We start from the raw sequence: 15,684 nt of genomic DNA on the forward strand, positions 1-15,684 counted from the left end.
GGCCTAAACCCCCACCCCACCTTTTTTTGTCTATTTTTAAATTTCTAATCTTTTAAAAAATGATGTGCATGTATGAGTGCCTCCTTGTCTATATGTGTACTATGTACATGCAGGTGCCTGTAGAGTCCAGTGGATCCCTTAAAGCTAGAGTTATAGGGAGCTGGGAGCTGCCATGTGTGGATTTGGAGAACAGAATCCAGATCCTCTGCAAGAGCAGCACATGCTCTTAACCTCTGAGCCATTCCTCCAGTCCTTTTCTGTGTAACAAATATGTAAATGTTATAGTGAGATTCGTTATTCTGCATGCAATTATAATGCATGCAATTAACATATATAAATACCTAAAAAAAAAAAAAAAACCAAAAGGATCCCCTGAGAGCTGCTTCATCCTTCCTAGCACACAAGGACAGGAGACAGCCGAGAGAGTCCCTCACCAAGACCTGAACTGACCGGATGCCTTGATTTGGGCTTTCTCCATACCAGAGCTGAGATGTGGGTGTCTGTGTTCTGCATGTGCCCAGCTTACAATATTTCAGCACAGCAGCTTGAAGAACACCCCAAGAGCTCCAGGCCAAATTGTCTGTACTTTAAGAGGCCTGGAGAAAGCCAGCTCTGGTGGCACATGTGGGTAATGCCACACCAGGCAGACTGGGGCAAGAGAATCACAAGTCCAAACCCTGCCTGGATGACTGAGCCACTGTCTCAGAGTAAGAAGTAGCAAGGGGGCTCTGGGGCCATGGCACAGTGGTAGGGAGCGTCCTTAGTACGATGGAGGGCCTGGGTGTGTTCCCCAGCGCAAGGAGGAGAGACTCAGAGAGCAACATGTGCACACATAGATTGCAAATGTGTGGAGTTTTTAATCTGTCAAGTAAAAACTAGAGGAAGGGAAGAAGGGAGAGAGAGAGAAAGAGAGAGAGGAGAGAGGAGAGAGAGAGAGAGAGAGAGAGAGCGCTAGGGACAGCCAGCACCTTTTCCAGCTCCTCTTGTTTGAGGCTGTCATCCAGGTGGATCTTCCTGTTTCCTGCCTGATGTTTCTGGCCCCGTGGCCTCCACTGCTTACTTACACACAGCATAAACTTCATAGTCACAAAAGGACCACTTACCAGCCTTGCCTCAATGTCTCCTCGGGGCTAAGCACTGTGCCCCATGGCCCTGTGAAGTCTCTCCTTTGCAGTTAAGAAGCCTGAGATGGTGCATGAAACAACACAGGGGCACAGGTCTGGAAAGGCAGAGTGGATGCTTGCCAGGGCAGGCCGGACACTATCTCCCAACCCGCACAGTCTAAGTAAGAAAACTGACCAAAGTCACAGGCCAGGCTCTGAGCCTCCATTTGTTCACCTGTGAAATGGGTTAAATGCTCACGACTCCCTGCCTGGTGGGAGGATAGGGTAAGATGTTGGGATCACAGAGGCTGAATGGAAGCTCCTTGACCTTGTCTGTGTCTGGCTTGTCTCCCCCCTGTTCTCAGACAGTGTAACACACCAGCTGTGTTCCTTCCTTTTCCAGCTGGAAGGAGAGAAGGAGGCAGGGCTTCTTGTCCCAGGCCAGGGGGGAGGGGAGCTGGAGGCCTGGAGAACTGAGTTCTTACTCTGAGAGACCTCCAAACTCTGGTGACCTTGTCTACACAGTGGCCTGCCTCTACTGTCCTCTGCTGCAGGGTGGGGATGTTCTTTGGACCATGTGCTAGGGTGAGGGAACTGACTAAGGGTCTGCTAACCACTCACTAGAACCCTGAAGCTGCCTACGTTTTGGCCCATAGTCCTCTCTGGCTCCATGCAACCCAGAAAGAATGGACTGACTGTAGGCTGGCTTGGCTCCAATCTGTTATTTACCTGCTGGACCCTGGCTGGCCTCTTCTGCCAAAGAGGGATAACATAAGCAGTCTGCCTCCCATGCGCACAGTAGGCCTGCACATGCTGCCTGGTATGTTTTGATAAATGTCCCCAAAGCCCACTATGAGCAGAAGTAGGGCATTCAGTAGGGCATGAAGCACCTGCATCCAATATTGCCTACTTCTGTCTTGGTAGACCTTGCATAGATGGGGTTTCCATTTTGGTCTCTGAGGGAATCATGGGTATTGTGGGAAGAAAACAAAAGAAAGCTCTTTTACATTTTCCCAGTAATTAAAATTGTGTGCATTTGTCATTGTTCCCGCAGTGTAATCTTGCTTCTCCTTATGGATGCACATTTCTCCTCTCCAGGTAATGGCTGTCAGGGTTCTGTTCTCCGAGGAAGTCAGTACATGCTCCTTGAACAGTATCTGTTATTGCTATGAACATTTATCAAAATACAGCAGTGAGAACTTGCAAGAAGTGGTGGTTTCAAAGGCCAGTGGCCGTGACCAGGCAACGGCTCTCCGAGGTGAGAGCCACAAAAGCTCTCCCTGACCCCGGGTGTTCTGCGAGTAGCCCAGAAGGCTGAGCTGGTGCTGCACTGTGGTGTGGGCCCCAATCACACAGCCTGGCCTCCAGTATCTTCTCTATTCCCTTCATCGTTGTACCGCCGTCCCCCTCTCCCTATCTGTCAGGTAACGATAGAAACACCCATAGAAAGAGCTACTGGGAAAATGAATTGCTTAAAAGCCTGTTCAACTTACAGAGTTCCAATGGTCTTTACTGTTGTCTTCTGGGAAACCTGAAACAGTGTCTGGGAGCCTGATGTGGGGCCCAGCCTTGTGCTTCAGCAGTCATGTGACCCTGGGACTGTCGGTACTGTCCAGAGTCTCTTTCCTCATTCACTAAATAACAAGAATCCTAATACCCATGCATAGGCTCTGCGTGAGGGTTAAGTGTGCCAGTGTGCAGCATGACAGTGTCTACAGAGCCAGCCACAGGGTCTAGGCCTTCAGCGAGCATATGGTCCGCGTCAGCCAGGACAATCGTGACAACAATCAGTTTGTACAGACTAGGAGCTTGTCTTATTTCCTTTCTCATCATTGTGACATAATCCCTGACATTGGGAAGTAGCCCTGCGGAGGGCCCATGGCTCTTATATAACAAACTGATCTCTCGGGACACAGCTCACTCTGGAGAGACCACCTCAGCCTACAGAAACAGCATCTCTTCATTCATGATGGGGCATGCCCAATACCTAACCATCTCCCAGCAGGCCCCACCTCTTAAAGTCTCTCCATCTTAACATCACCTTACTGGGGACCAAGCCTCCAGCACACACACTTTTGGGGCACGCTCAAACACAACCAGTCCATGGGAGTGCTCCAACAGTGTCTCCTCTACCATTCTACCATGCCCCATCCTGCACTGTCCTCCCTGCAGCCACCAAGCCTATCCTCAGCCCCAGGACTAGTATGAGGCAAGATGCCACAGGTGAGGCCCTGTTCTGTGCTGGTGTGCCCAGTGCCTGCTGGGTGGACCTATCACCCACTACAGCTGCAGAGGCAAGCCTGTTGGCTCCCCACGGGCCACCTGCACACACCTGTGCTCTTTGGTGGGACATAAACAGCAGCTGGGCTTCATGGGCCAGGTGGCTGCGGGCACTTTTCTCCCCTGGGCATTGCAGCCACTCTGATTACCCCTCTTGAATTGCCCCTCCCAGGCTGCACACTAGGTGGGTATTCAAAGGCTGCTGGCTTCTCTCAACCTTCGCTTCAGCTTGCTGCTCCCGACTTCAGGGATGCTGGTGGAGTTGTATTGAACCAGAACCAGCATGCAGAGAGACTATACCCAGAGAACCTGTACCCAAAGGCCCCAATGGGGTTGTGAGACACTGTCTTTGAGGAGAGAGCTGAAGTCTGAGAGCTGTCTGCAGCTGCCAGGTAGGAAGGCTCAGCGGGCTGGTGAGTGTCCACCATACCAGGGGCTTCAGCCAGGGCCTGTGAGAGGGGGTTCTGGCTTCTGCGTCTCTACCTAACCATGCTGAGGTTTGAGCCCAGTGCAGAGCAGAACTTCAAACTCAGCCCGGACCTAGGGCTAGGAAGGAAAATGTGAGGTGCTCAGGGGTGGGAATTGGGGCATTGAGATCCTCTTTTGTTAAAGCAATGGCCACCAGAGTAGTTATGCACTCCATAACACAAATGTATCAAGTTTGCATTAGTCAGCCGGGGTGGATACAGGTGGCATCTATCACCTGGGAGCTTCCAATGCAGGCTAGAACCTGCCAGAAGGGATCCGTATGGCTGGTTCATACTCAGAGTGGATGGCCACTGTCTTATTGCCTCCTCACAGGGCATCTTCTTTGTGCTAGCAGGAGAAAGTGGGCTCTGCTGGTTCTCTGTGTACAGATGGAGACCCCTCTGATGGTTTCTCTGAACTCTCATGTCTTCCACGTATCCCCACACGCAGCTATGTTGAGGCACGTGAAGGACAAACACTCGCTTATGAACAGGCACTCACTAGAGTCAGGAGCCAACATCATGGCTCACAAAGCCCTTGCATACAGGAGCATTCCTTCCTGGCCGTAAGTGTGCACAGGCACACTGTAAGCTCAGGGCTTGTGGCCTACCTGGAGCCAGCTCTCCTTTTCTTATGCCCTAGCAGAGTAGTTAAAGGAGTCTGCAGAGAACCTGGGCTCCTTTCCTGAGTCTGCCTCATCTGAGCTGCATGTCATCAGGCCTGTGTTGGGGGTGGAGGATGCACCCAGGTGTATATGGGGGGTCGGCGAGAGTGTCCATGCATTACAGGGGCTAGAGGAAGATGATGGTGTCCTGTTCCACCACACTCGGTCTCACTCCTTTGAGATAGGGTCTCTCTGAGCCTGTAGCTAGACTGGAGGCCAGCCAATCCCCAGTGCATCTCCTGTGTCCACCCTGCACAGTGCCGGGGTGCACACAGGGGTACGGCCGCATCTGGCGTTTTGCCTGTGTCCTGAGACCTAAATGTTCGTTGGCATGGAACCATCTCTCTAGCCCCAACGTCACCTCTCCTTATGTCAGCTTCTGTGTGTGAAGTAGAACAACCACGCCACAGAGAGCGGCTGACAGTGGCAGGAAGTGCAGGCTGGAAGTGTTTGGTGCAGGGTCTGGAAGGCCGGGTGTGTAAAATGAGAGAGTTGTCATCTCTGCTTGAGAACAAGGGCATACTTCTAGTTAAGACAAAAAGAATCTAGGCTGTGAGGTCAGATGTAGGAAGGGCTTAGCCACAGAAGATCCAGTTATGAAGTGAGGATGACCCCGGCACTGCACCAGTACACGGACCTGACCCTCAGTAACACCACAACTCACTGTCCAGTGGCCAAGAAGCCATGCCATCGCAGTGACAGAGGTTCAGCCTGGCCAGGAGTCGTGGGAGAGCAGAGCACTGGCCTATTCTAACCCCAGCATGGTGTGTTTTCACAGTGGGGCTAGGACAACCACAGCCAAGATGGCAAAGGGGTTGAGGGATCCACACAACTTGTAACAGTGAGGTTCAGTTATTCGAGTGAACTGTGGGTTGGCAGGATGGCTCACAGTCTCTCCAGTGCCCAGGCCATTGCTGTGCCCAGCACTCATCTCAATGAGGGGTTGGGGTCGGGAGAATAAAGCCGTGGTCGAGATTTCTGCTCTTGGCAACTGAGTCTGGCAGGAAAGCAGATGGCAAAGGAGTAAGTATAGCACAGGTTGGGGAGGGGTGAAACAGCAAGGAAAGCACAGTGAAGGGGAGGCTGGGGCGGGGCTTCTTACAGAGTCTTTTATGGTGATGTCACCTGAGCACGGGCTGGAGCAATGCCAGGGGCTGAGCAAGGCTGAGTGTTCTGGTAAGCAGCAATGGCCAGTGCAAACACCCTGAGGCAGAAACAGAACCTGTAAAAACTAAACAAAACAAAAACAAAACCAACCAACCAACCAACCAAGACCCAGGAGGCATGGCAAGGAGGCATGCAGGACCGGAGGGGAGATGTGTAGGCTCGAAATGCAGGAGCCATCGGGGGCTCACATGAGGACATGGGCTTTTTTTTTTTTTTTTCTAGAGAGGCAGCTTTAGAGTTGGGCCAGCACAGGAAAGGCAAGTTCCAACTTACCTTTTTATGGATCCTGCAGTAGATTAAAAATAGACTTCCCCACCCCCCCACCCCCCATCCATCTCTGATCTCTGTACTCTGTGAAAATGGAGCGTTATTATAGGGAAAAGTTCACAGACGACGGATTGAGAAGGAGAGAGTGTTCGGGATATCCTAGTGTGTCCACAGCTGGACTCACAGGTATCATTCCAGGGGCAACAAAGGCAAGTGACATCAGAATGGAGAGGTTCAGTGCAGAGCTTCCTGAAGCCAGAGAAGGTGAGAGCCAGGACCTCTTTACAGCTCTGGAAAGACCCAGCCCTTCCCATACCTTCATGTTAGCTGAATTGGGATGTCTGGCCTCCAGGCCTGCAAGAGAATTAATATATGTTGCTCTAGGCAACCAATGGGAAAAAGTTGTTACTGACCCTTCCAGCTTAGTTCATGGGGGGAGGGGGGGGAGGGGGCGTCTCAGAAGAAAGTAGAAGGGTCATTTGAAAATCAGTCTTCAGGGTGGACAAAGGGACCTGGGCCTGTGATGGGAGTGGAACAGAGGTGAGAAGCAGCTGGAGTCTGGATACAGTTTGAAGATAGGGCAGGAGAAGCCAAGGATGTTCCCAAGACTGGTGGGTGGCGGTGTGGGTGCAGGGGTGTTTTCTGAGTAGAGAGGGCAGGAGTGAGTCTGAGAGGGCACAAAGCTAAGTGCGAACTTGACATCCGTCAAGTGGAAGCTGACTGAACTGCCCCACACATGGACCACCCAGCAACACCATGGTCAGGCCTGTGTCAGCTGGTGATAAAACCTGTGAGGTCATCAGCTCAAGTCCTTCTAATATGTCAGGGACCTCCCTACTGCAGGCACTTTGTGCACAATGTCTATTGTCTCCAAGCTTCGAGGCTTGATTATCTCCACACAACAGATGGTATCAAGGAGGAAGTGAGACACGGCCACCAGCAGTAAGGAGCTGGGCAGGACTGGAACCCAAGGCTGCGGGGCACCGGGGACTTTCAAGGGCTAAGCCTGAGACTGGCCTGTTAGACATCCCTCTACCACCCCCCCTAACCCCCTGCATCCTATGAAGGGGTCTCCTCTTCCAGGCTGTTCTTCCAAAGAGAGCCAGGGCTGCACTTGCCAGGAGCCAACAAGTGGGAGACAGAAGTCAGTGGTGTGAATTTACTCATGAGACACGTTGCCCTCACTCACAGGGCCGTGCCAGGTACTACACTCAGGTACCCAGCCTCTGGCCTCTGTCTTCCTGGTCCTTCTCTTTCCAGGACTTGCCAGCCAGCCCTCTAACACCCTCTTATCTGAGTGGCAAGTCAGCAGAGCGTGACTCTCACGAGGACACGGAGGCCAGGATGCAGTGAGAACTCTATCTGATCTTGTCTGGAACAGATGTCCAGCAGCCGCTGTCTGTCAGGGCTGCCTGTCTCCTCCTAAGAGCAGAATGCTGCCCAGCCTCTGGCAGCAAGCTAAAGGCCCTTTGTTTCCTTTGTGGCTGGGGAAGCCTTGCCGTTGTCTGTCTGTTCAGCTAATGGGCTCTGGCTGATGGCAGGTCATTAAGAAATGTATCTGCTTGCATTTCACTATGAATTCTCATCTTCCATGGTATACTAAGAAAATGGCACTGCCAGGTAGCTGCTAGCTGGACCTGTGCAGGCTTAAACCTGATACCACCAACCTGAGTGTGCAAGGCAAGTGCCTGACATGCAGTGAGGATCTATTATGAGTTGGGTGAGGTGGGCAGAGGCCTGCATGGCCTAAGACAGAGTTCTCAGTTGCTGACCAGCTGTGTGACTTTGGCCACTCAGCCTCAGTTTCCCCCGGGTGCAGAGTGACTCAGACTATGTCTCTGGCCAGTATCCAGACATTATGTTGTCATCTCATTTAGTCCTTGTTCTGGGGGACAGGTGTGAGCTACCTCCATTTTGATGAGGCTCAGAGAGGAAGGCAGCTGTCAACAGCCCGGGATAGAGAGACTCTGTAAGGCTCCCAACTCACTGCCTGGGTGACACTGGTGTCTCCAAGGAGACTGAAGCTAGAGGGCCTGGGCTGGGCCTCCCTGCTGATGAGGCTGGTGGTGTCCTGAGCTGGGGTAGGGAAAGTGTGGTCTTCCCTGGGAACTTCGGGCCTCTCTCACAAACAGGCTCAGGCCTGATGATGGCCGCTCACCTTCCCTCGCTGGCTTCTCTGGCTGGCTTGGTTCCTCAGTATGAAGTGTCTGGTTTTTTTTTTTTTTTTTTTTTTTTTTTTTTTTTTTTTTGGTTTCAGCAGCCAAGACCTCCTCCACACCCCCACCCCACCCCATCCCTGCCCTGAATCCCCATGAATGTGAATTTCCTTGTAAGGACTCAAAGCGGCTAATCCCAGACCCTGAGTTGACTTCTTTTGCAAATGAATGTCTTTGTTCCCCCCTACCACTCCCCAACCCCCAACCCCGCCTCCTGGAAGATAGCCTGTTTGATTTTTATAGGCCTGTCATTGTGATTGTCCTCTGTGCAGTTCTGTGTGGGGCTGACTCCTGGCGGCAGGGAGGGAGCAGAGAAGCCATGTTCCCTCTCAGTTTCTCACAGGAAGCAAAGCAAAGCATAGCTCTGTTGAGTGGCTTGTACTCCATCAGCCTCAGTGTCCCTTGTGTGTCAAGTGCTGCTCGAGCTTGAGAGCCTGGTAAGGTGGGATTACCTTGTCCTTTCCTGGAACATAAAGGAGATGCCACATGCAGACTGTGGTGTTGTGGGCATGTCCCCAGGAGCATGTGGCAGGGTCAGGAGGTTCCTGCTGGGGTAGTGAGCCAGTCTCTAGGGCTCCCATTTAGAGCCACATGGCCTGGAAGTTGAGGAGATGCCTTTGAGGCAGGAAGCCTTTAGTTAAGCCACACAGTCTGGTAGCTCAACGTTCAGGATCGTGAGTGTCTCATCCATCTGTCATGCACAAAGGGAATGGAGGCAGACATGTATCAGCAGGGCTTGGGGATCACACAGAACTGGGGTCCTATTTGAGGACCATGGCTTGTCATGGCTGGGATGCCTGGGAGGGTTCTCAGCTGGAACCTCTGTTCCTGTGTCTATGAAAGGATAGATGATGTTTCTGGGCTTAGGGGACAGCTCAAAAGCTGGTCATCCACCTAGTAAGGGAGGCTCCTCCCCCATCAAAGGACCTCACCTCTAGCTAGGCCAGCTCTGCCTGGGGTCTACAGTGTGATCTATGTGGTCTGTTCCCCAGGGACATGTGACTGCTTTCCAGGGAGCACAGAGTGCAGAGAGCCTGTCCCTACATTCACAGGCTTAGGCTCAACCCCCACGCCCACGCCCACGCCCACCCCAACCCTTTTTTTCCCTTGCCCTCCTATGGCAGAGAATATAGTAAGTACATGCACTAGGTGCTTGGCTGGGCCAAAGGAAGTCAAGTTAAGTCAACTGGCTGCCTCTGCCTGCAGGTCCAAGGGCTGCCTGAGAAGAACCTTTCCCAACAAGCATGTGTTTCTCTACACCTGTCACCATGGCCTGGGACAGGGGCATGAGGGTCAGTGTGTGTGTGTGTGTGTGTGTGTGTGTGTGTGTGTGTGTAGGGTGAGGCTTGCTCTGTCTTCCCAGCATCGAGCAGGCTCTGCCAAGCCAGAGGTAAGATGGCACACAGCAGCCATGGGGTAAGGCACCAGGATCTCCAAGCCCTGTAAACTCTGTTCTGAGGTTGCTTCTTCCTCTCAGCAGGAGACCTCCTGTGTGACAGGAACACAGAAGCCAGAAGGGCTGGCTGGTGACTTTGTCCGAGAGACCAATGTCTTCAGGAGAGTTCAGAGGCTTTGTTTGGTGCTTAAGGGAGACAGTGGATGTCAGCTCAGAGTGGCACCTGTCCACATACAACCCAGCTTGGGAGCTGTGCTCCTGTGGCCTAGGGTTGGGTTGATGGCCACCCGGAGAGGAAAGCCCTTGGAGGAGTAAAAAGCATGGAGATGCTCCCGCTCAACCTCATTATCCTGGGTCCCATTAGGATGTGCATTTTCAGAGACCAGAGACACTGAGCAAGCTGTTCAAGAACACACAGCCCCAGCTATTGGCACTGACCACAGGTCTACTACCTCTTAGCCATGGAAGCCATACTGTGTGTCTCACAGGGCCTCCTAGAGAACTGGTTCAGAATCTACAGAATCTACACTGCCTTGCTGGTGAGCGGCCGAGTGGTCACATGTGAGCAACCTCTGCAGGCTGAGAGCACCAGAAAGCTTCACTCCTCGACAGAAAGTCTTCTTCCTTTTAAATCACAGCCCCACATGCTACAGGCTCATTTCCAGACCCCACAGCCCAGGAGACAGGGTGTGCCACCTTCCTCTCTGTGGCCGGAAGTCCCCACAATGTTTTTGCCTGGGGGGTGGGGGGGGGGCTAGGACCAATGGTTACATGAAAACAGAACACTACCCTGTGAGCAGCTTAGACTGGGCTTTTCCCAGCTACTTGCACTCCCCAAGGAAAGAGAGCTGAGAGAAGCTTGGAGAAACCTCTGGGAAAAGGGAGTGAGGGGCAGGACACAGATGGAGGGAGAGCATGCTCCAGAGTCTTACTTACTCCAGACCTACAATGTAGGGATAGTAATGTCCTTCTGCGTGCCCTGCTGCTCAGGTGACAGAGACTTCAAAAACTTAATGCAGCTGAGACTGGAGACCATGGGGAGACAGCCATGACCCGATAGCCCTGGCTGGACTGTTTCTCTTTCAGGCTCTGGGGTGGGGGTGGGGGTGGGGGCAGGAGGCTGAGCACAGCGCCTAGCTGGAGACAGCTTGGCATCTGGTCTGATCCAGCTGTTGATTTTGGCTCCATATCCAAGACTCCTGCACCCTAATTACTCACTGTCTTGGGAGTCTGGCGGGGAGCCTGAGAAGGGAGAAGCTGGGCTGGTTCATATCTGATAAGGAGACAGAGGCGGCAGAGCGGGACCCAGAGGCCTGGCTGAAAGGAGCTGAGTCTTCAGCCTGTTGTTGGTTTGACTGAGATAGAATCTGCATACAATAAAATTCACAGTTTGGATAAAACCACCCATAAACCCAGAACCCATAAAACCACATCACAATCAAGATGCAAAACATTTCCAGTAAAGTTTGCTCCTGCCTGGATCTGCTGGCTCCCACCTGCCCGCCGGCTAGCAGCCCTTCCTACACACCACTTCCCTGCTTGGAACTTTAGTGAATGGGCTGGAGAGATGGGACAGGTATCTGTGGCAGATGATTGTCACAAGACCTATGAGAGACATCAGCATTGTTTATAAATCTGAAGTCCATTCCTTTTCATGGTTCAGTTGTATTCTATTTGTATGGATGTGATACCACTCATTAACACATTCATTTATCAATACCATCTTAGGTTGTTTGGGTAAACATGGTTTTTCCCTTCTCTCTGGTAGATAGCAGGGAACAGAGTCACTGGGGTTCGTGATAAGCACGTGTTTAGTCATATAAACCAGGATAGGCATACCAATTTTCTCTCTTCTTGGCAATTCTGAGTGTGGTGGTAGTTAGCACATCCTCAGGGGCCCTGAGCTATACATAACAGTATTTTACTGTGGGTTCAATGCATGCTTCTCTGGTAATTAAAATTGCCAAACACCTTTTAATAGGTTGGTGCCTTTTATATGATTTTGAACTCAAGATTCACAAGTCCTGAACGAGGTGCTCAACCTTTCCTAGAGGAGATTGTAGATACCCCTGCAGACAGCTCAAGGCCTGACTCCTGGATGACATGGATGAAGTGCATAGGACATTCACTTAGTAGGAACACAGAAACATCTTGTAGAAAATTCTAGAAGCCCATATAAACACAGCAGACCCCTCACAAGCTTTTCTTCAGAGCATTTCAGACAAGTCCCCATGGAAAATGTGTCTCTCACACCGGTGTGACTCTCGGTCACTCTCCAGCATGCCTTTCCAGGCACCAGACTCCCAAGGCCTTTCTGTGTAACTCTGTGTGGTTAGCCTTGTCCATATCAGGGCTTAGAGTCTCACTATGAGGACCAGCCATTTTGAGTGAGTCAGCTGGGTATTAAGGGTGGCTTGCCACGTTTTGCCAGTAGTGTGGCCCAGTGACTTCGTCTCCTGTCTGATCTGTGCTTCTCACAGCAGCTTCTAAGGAGTGGACCCACCAAGCTTTTATATCAGTCATCCATTGCCACAGCAATGCTATATAATAAGCACCTGAGTCTTAAAGGTCTAGAACACTAATCTCTTACTTGTCACCAGGCAAATGATATTGGGGTGATCACTAATCTGGTCTGGCTCGACTATTGACAGCTTGGTTAATTATGGAGTTGAGTTTGGCATCAGGTCAGCTGAGGCTGGCTGATCATGGATGGCCTCATTTCTGTTTTGCCTCTCTTCTTCCTTAAAACGGGTTTTGACTAGTTCTGATATAGCGGGGACTCAAGGAAAGAAAAACCATGGAGGCCTTGAAGCCTGGAGTCAGAACTGCACATTCTCAGTGATGTTCCACTCAGGAGACCTGGAAAGTACCCAGACCCAGCAGACAGGTGTCTTCACAATATAGCGAGTCCCACTGCAAAGGGTGTGTCCACAGGGTGGAAGAACTGGAGTGTGTATATTTTATAGCCCAGGACAGTTTTAGAGTCTTCACGTTTCTCTCTGTTGTGGGATGTTGCCAAATTGTCTTCCTAAAGATGGTTCAGGGACCATACATGGCAGAACCTGGAAGCCCAGTGTCCAGCTTAACCTGCTCAGCTATCCTGTCACTTGGGCAAGATCTGGAATTTCCCAACACCACACAAGAGCAGAAAAGAAGTACAGCTCCCTAAAGCACTGATTTTAATCACTTTCTTGAGAGGCAAACACCCGTCCTTAAGACTGAAAGCACGAGACTTAGTGAAATGGCCGACTAAGAAGGCAGACTCCTCCAGACTCCGTCAAGTGCCCTCCAAGTGTGGGCATCTGCTGCTAGCGTGCCCTACCATGACTGAACATCCTCTGCGTGCTGGGCACAGCTCCCAGCATGAGGGCAGGATGGCGGTGGCAGGGTCCCTGCCTCTCAGAGACAAACATGAAGGGAAGGAAAGGGCCATTGACGCAAACAATGCCACTTCAGAGACAATATATGTCAGGAAGGAAAAGGCACAGGGTAAGGCCACAGAGACACTGTGATTCTGGACTGGGAGTTCAGGACAAGAGTCTTCTGAGGGTGACAAGCTAAGTCCACAGTGATGGAAATGAGCAGAGAAGGAAGCTGTAGGCCCATCTGGCAGCTGATGCCAATGTCCTAGGTCAGAGGTGACATCTGCTGCTTGCCTACTGTGTGCTCTCAACCTCTACCCTCTTCTGCCACCAAAACAGAAAAAGGTCTGGGCTCCCCCTGCTGGTCTACCGAGATCTGTGACTTCAGCTAGGAGGGTCAGTGGACTGGGCGTGTCTCGCGTCATGCTGGGGGAGTTGGGGATGCCAGAGGCTCTGTGTACACAGTGGGAGAGGGGCAACCTCAGGTCATGGTTTGGTCTAAGGAGCTGTAAGGAAAGAAAATGGGTTCAAAGTCAAGCAGGAGCAGGGAATGCTGGGAGCCTAGTGACACACACCCAGTGCCAGGCAAACTCACCAGCGAGTCAACTTGTGTCCTGTGCATGACTTCAAGAAAAAAACAGAATGGAATGACCTGCCATGACATCCCTACAAAGCAGCACCTCTCAGGAGGCCTCAGGTACTGCTGCTAAGGGGGAGCCTCTGGAAACCAGGCAAGTTGCCCCAATTCCTAGCCCTGGGTTCCTTCCATTCCCAGCCTCAGAGAGGAACCAGAATTGTCCAACCACAAAGACATTGAGTCCAACTCCCCTGGAGGTCTCTGCTCAAATCTTGCCTAGGGTCAGCCAGGGTCCTGGTTTTATCCAGCCTTTTGTGATGAGTTTAATGATTAGTTCAGCAAATACTGGATACCTTCTGGGGATCCAGGAGCCTTGTATGCATGGGGGATGTATGCGTGAACAGGACCAAGAGCCCTGACTATGCAGCTGACATCTGTGGGGCAGGATGACAGACACAGGTGACACCCTGAAGAGAGTGTGCGTATTCTTGGGTACCAGCTGCTGAGTGCTGAGAAAGGAAGAGTGGAGCCTGTCAGGGGACAAGCCCAAGAACAGGGCACCAGTTGCTAGATAAACAGATGGGCCTCAGAGGTCCCTTGACGGGGCCAGCACAGGAGGAGGGCAGTCAGGCCCAGGAACAGCTGTGGCAAAGACCTTGAGGCAAGCTAGCGCTTAGTGGAGACATCAGTCCAGAAGAGGCCAGGGCCCCGTGGGAGCAGGGTATGGCCACCCTGGCAGGAGGAAGATAATCTAGAGGTGTTTGCACCCCTCCCTTGGCTATCAGAATCCTGAAATTGTGGCCTCCAAAATGTTGGGATTTCCCAGGAATCTCAGGCAGGGAGAAGGAAAAGGCAGAGACCTAGTGCCAGCTGGAGGGAGTGGGGATGGATGGTATCTTCTAGAAAGACATTCCACACAGCTCTAACACCTTGTCAAACAGCCTGGTAGGCAGGAGAGATGGGAGCTGAGACAGTCATGGGTCAGTGGTCAGTGACAGATGAGACTTTACCTTGACCAGGGCTGCTTGGCTATGCATGCCTTTTGTCCTCTATTTAAGCAGAAGCCTCGTGCCAGGACCCTAAAGATGGACTTGGGGGTCCCCAGAGCTCTTCATTTGGTCTTTACAATGTGGGCAAACTGAACAGACCTTGGCTTCTCACCATGACTTGTCAGTTTCATTGGCCTCTGGGTAGACACACCTAGCTTGTTTGGGCTTCCGGGGACCTAGATTCTCACCTAAACAACTCTGGTAAATAAGGGGAGGGACAGATGGATAGTCAAGGTGGGGAGGGAACTTCTAGGCCATTCCAGAGACTGCATCTATGGGGCCACTGTGGGCTTTGGAGCTAGGGAGGCACAGGCTCCGGCTTCTGTTTGCAGAGGGTCCCCGTGGTGCTGTGTAGAGAACAGACTCGAGGTCAGGGGCATCACAGGGGACCAGTGAAAGGGCTCTGCAGTGGCCCATGTAATAATTAATGGTGGTTCAGATCAAGTTGCTGGTCATGGAGGTGTGAGAAGAAACCAGTACCTTGATTCCTCCTGTATTAGCTCACTTGCTGTTACTATAGCAAAATAACAGAGACTAGTTAACTTACAAAGAAAAAAAAAAGAACGTTTCAAGTTTACAGTTTTGAAGAACTAGGCAATCTTATCAATTTGACCATCAGCAAGGGTCTCATGTTAGTGACATCCTGACAAGAGAGAAAGGTAACATAACCAGACAGGGGATCAGGCTCATGGGTCACACCCCACTCTCAAAGGACTAAGGTCACCTCACAAAGCCAGCACCACACGCTTCAGAGGGCACATGACTCCCATGAGGCTCCAGCTCTTAAAAGTCCTCTTAATACTGACATAGGGGTCCAATCCCCCAATGTGTGCACAAACGACACTCAAACTGTCCAGTGTCCTGACTGAAGTCTGTTGCTGTCTCTCAGTCCTGGAAGCCAGGAGCATTTTCCCATCTTTTTTTTTTTTTTAACCCGGCCCAACCCCACTTTGGTATCCAAAGCAAGAATTTGGGATCCAAGGCCTGAGACAATACCTTGGGATGGAAAGTTGGTCAAGTTTCCTGAGGGTGGAGATGACTAACCAGGAGGGAGGAGGGGATAGTGCATATTCTCACCAAGGGCTAGCTCCCTTCCTAGCTCAATGCAGGGGTGTGGAGAGAGATGAACTGGTGA

At 51.6% G+C, this 15,684-nt stretch overlaps 1 protein-coding gene across 1 annotated transcript in view; it reads left to right on the forward strand.

The window, feature by feature from the left end:
• Positions 1-3,608: 3,608 nt before the first annotated feature.
• Positions 3,609-15,684, forward strand: part of Neurl1b (neuralized E3 ubiquitin protein ligase 1B) — an 86,161-nt gene continuing 74,085 nt past the window's right edge. Inside the window, exon 1 of the mRNA XM_076937065.1 lies at positions 3,609-3,775. Coding sequence (XP_076793180.1) covers positions 3,667-3,775 — 109 coding nt within the window. The 5' untranslated portion in view covers positions 3,609-3,666. The remainder of the gene's footprint in view (positions 3,776-15,684) is intronic.

The sequence above is a fragment of the Arvicanthis niloticus genome, chromosome 6, assembly GCF_011762505.2.
Source record: "Arvicanthis niloticus isolate mArvNil1 chromosome 6, mArvNil1.pat.X, whole genome shotgun sequence".
Taxonomy (NCBI): Eukaryota; Metazoa; Chordata; class Mammalia; order Rodentia; family Muridae; genus Arvicanthis; species Arvicanthis niloticus.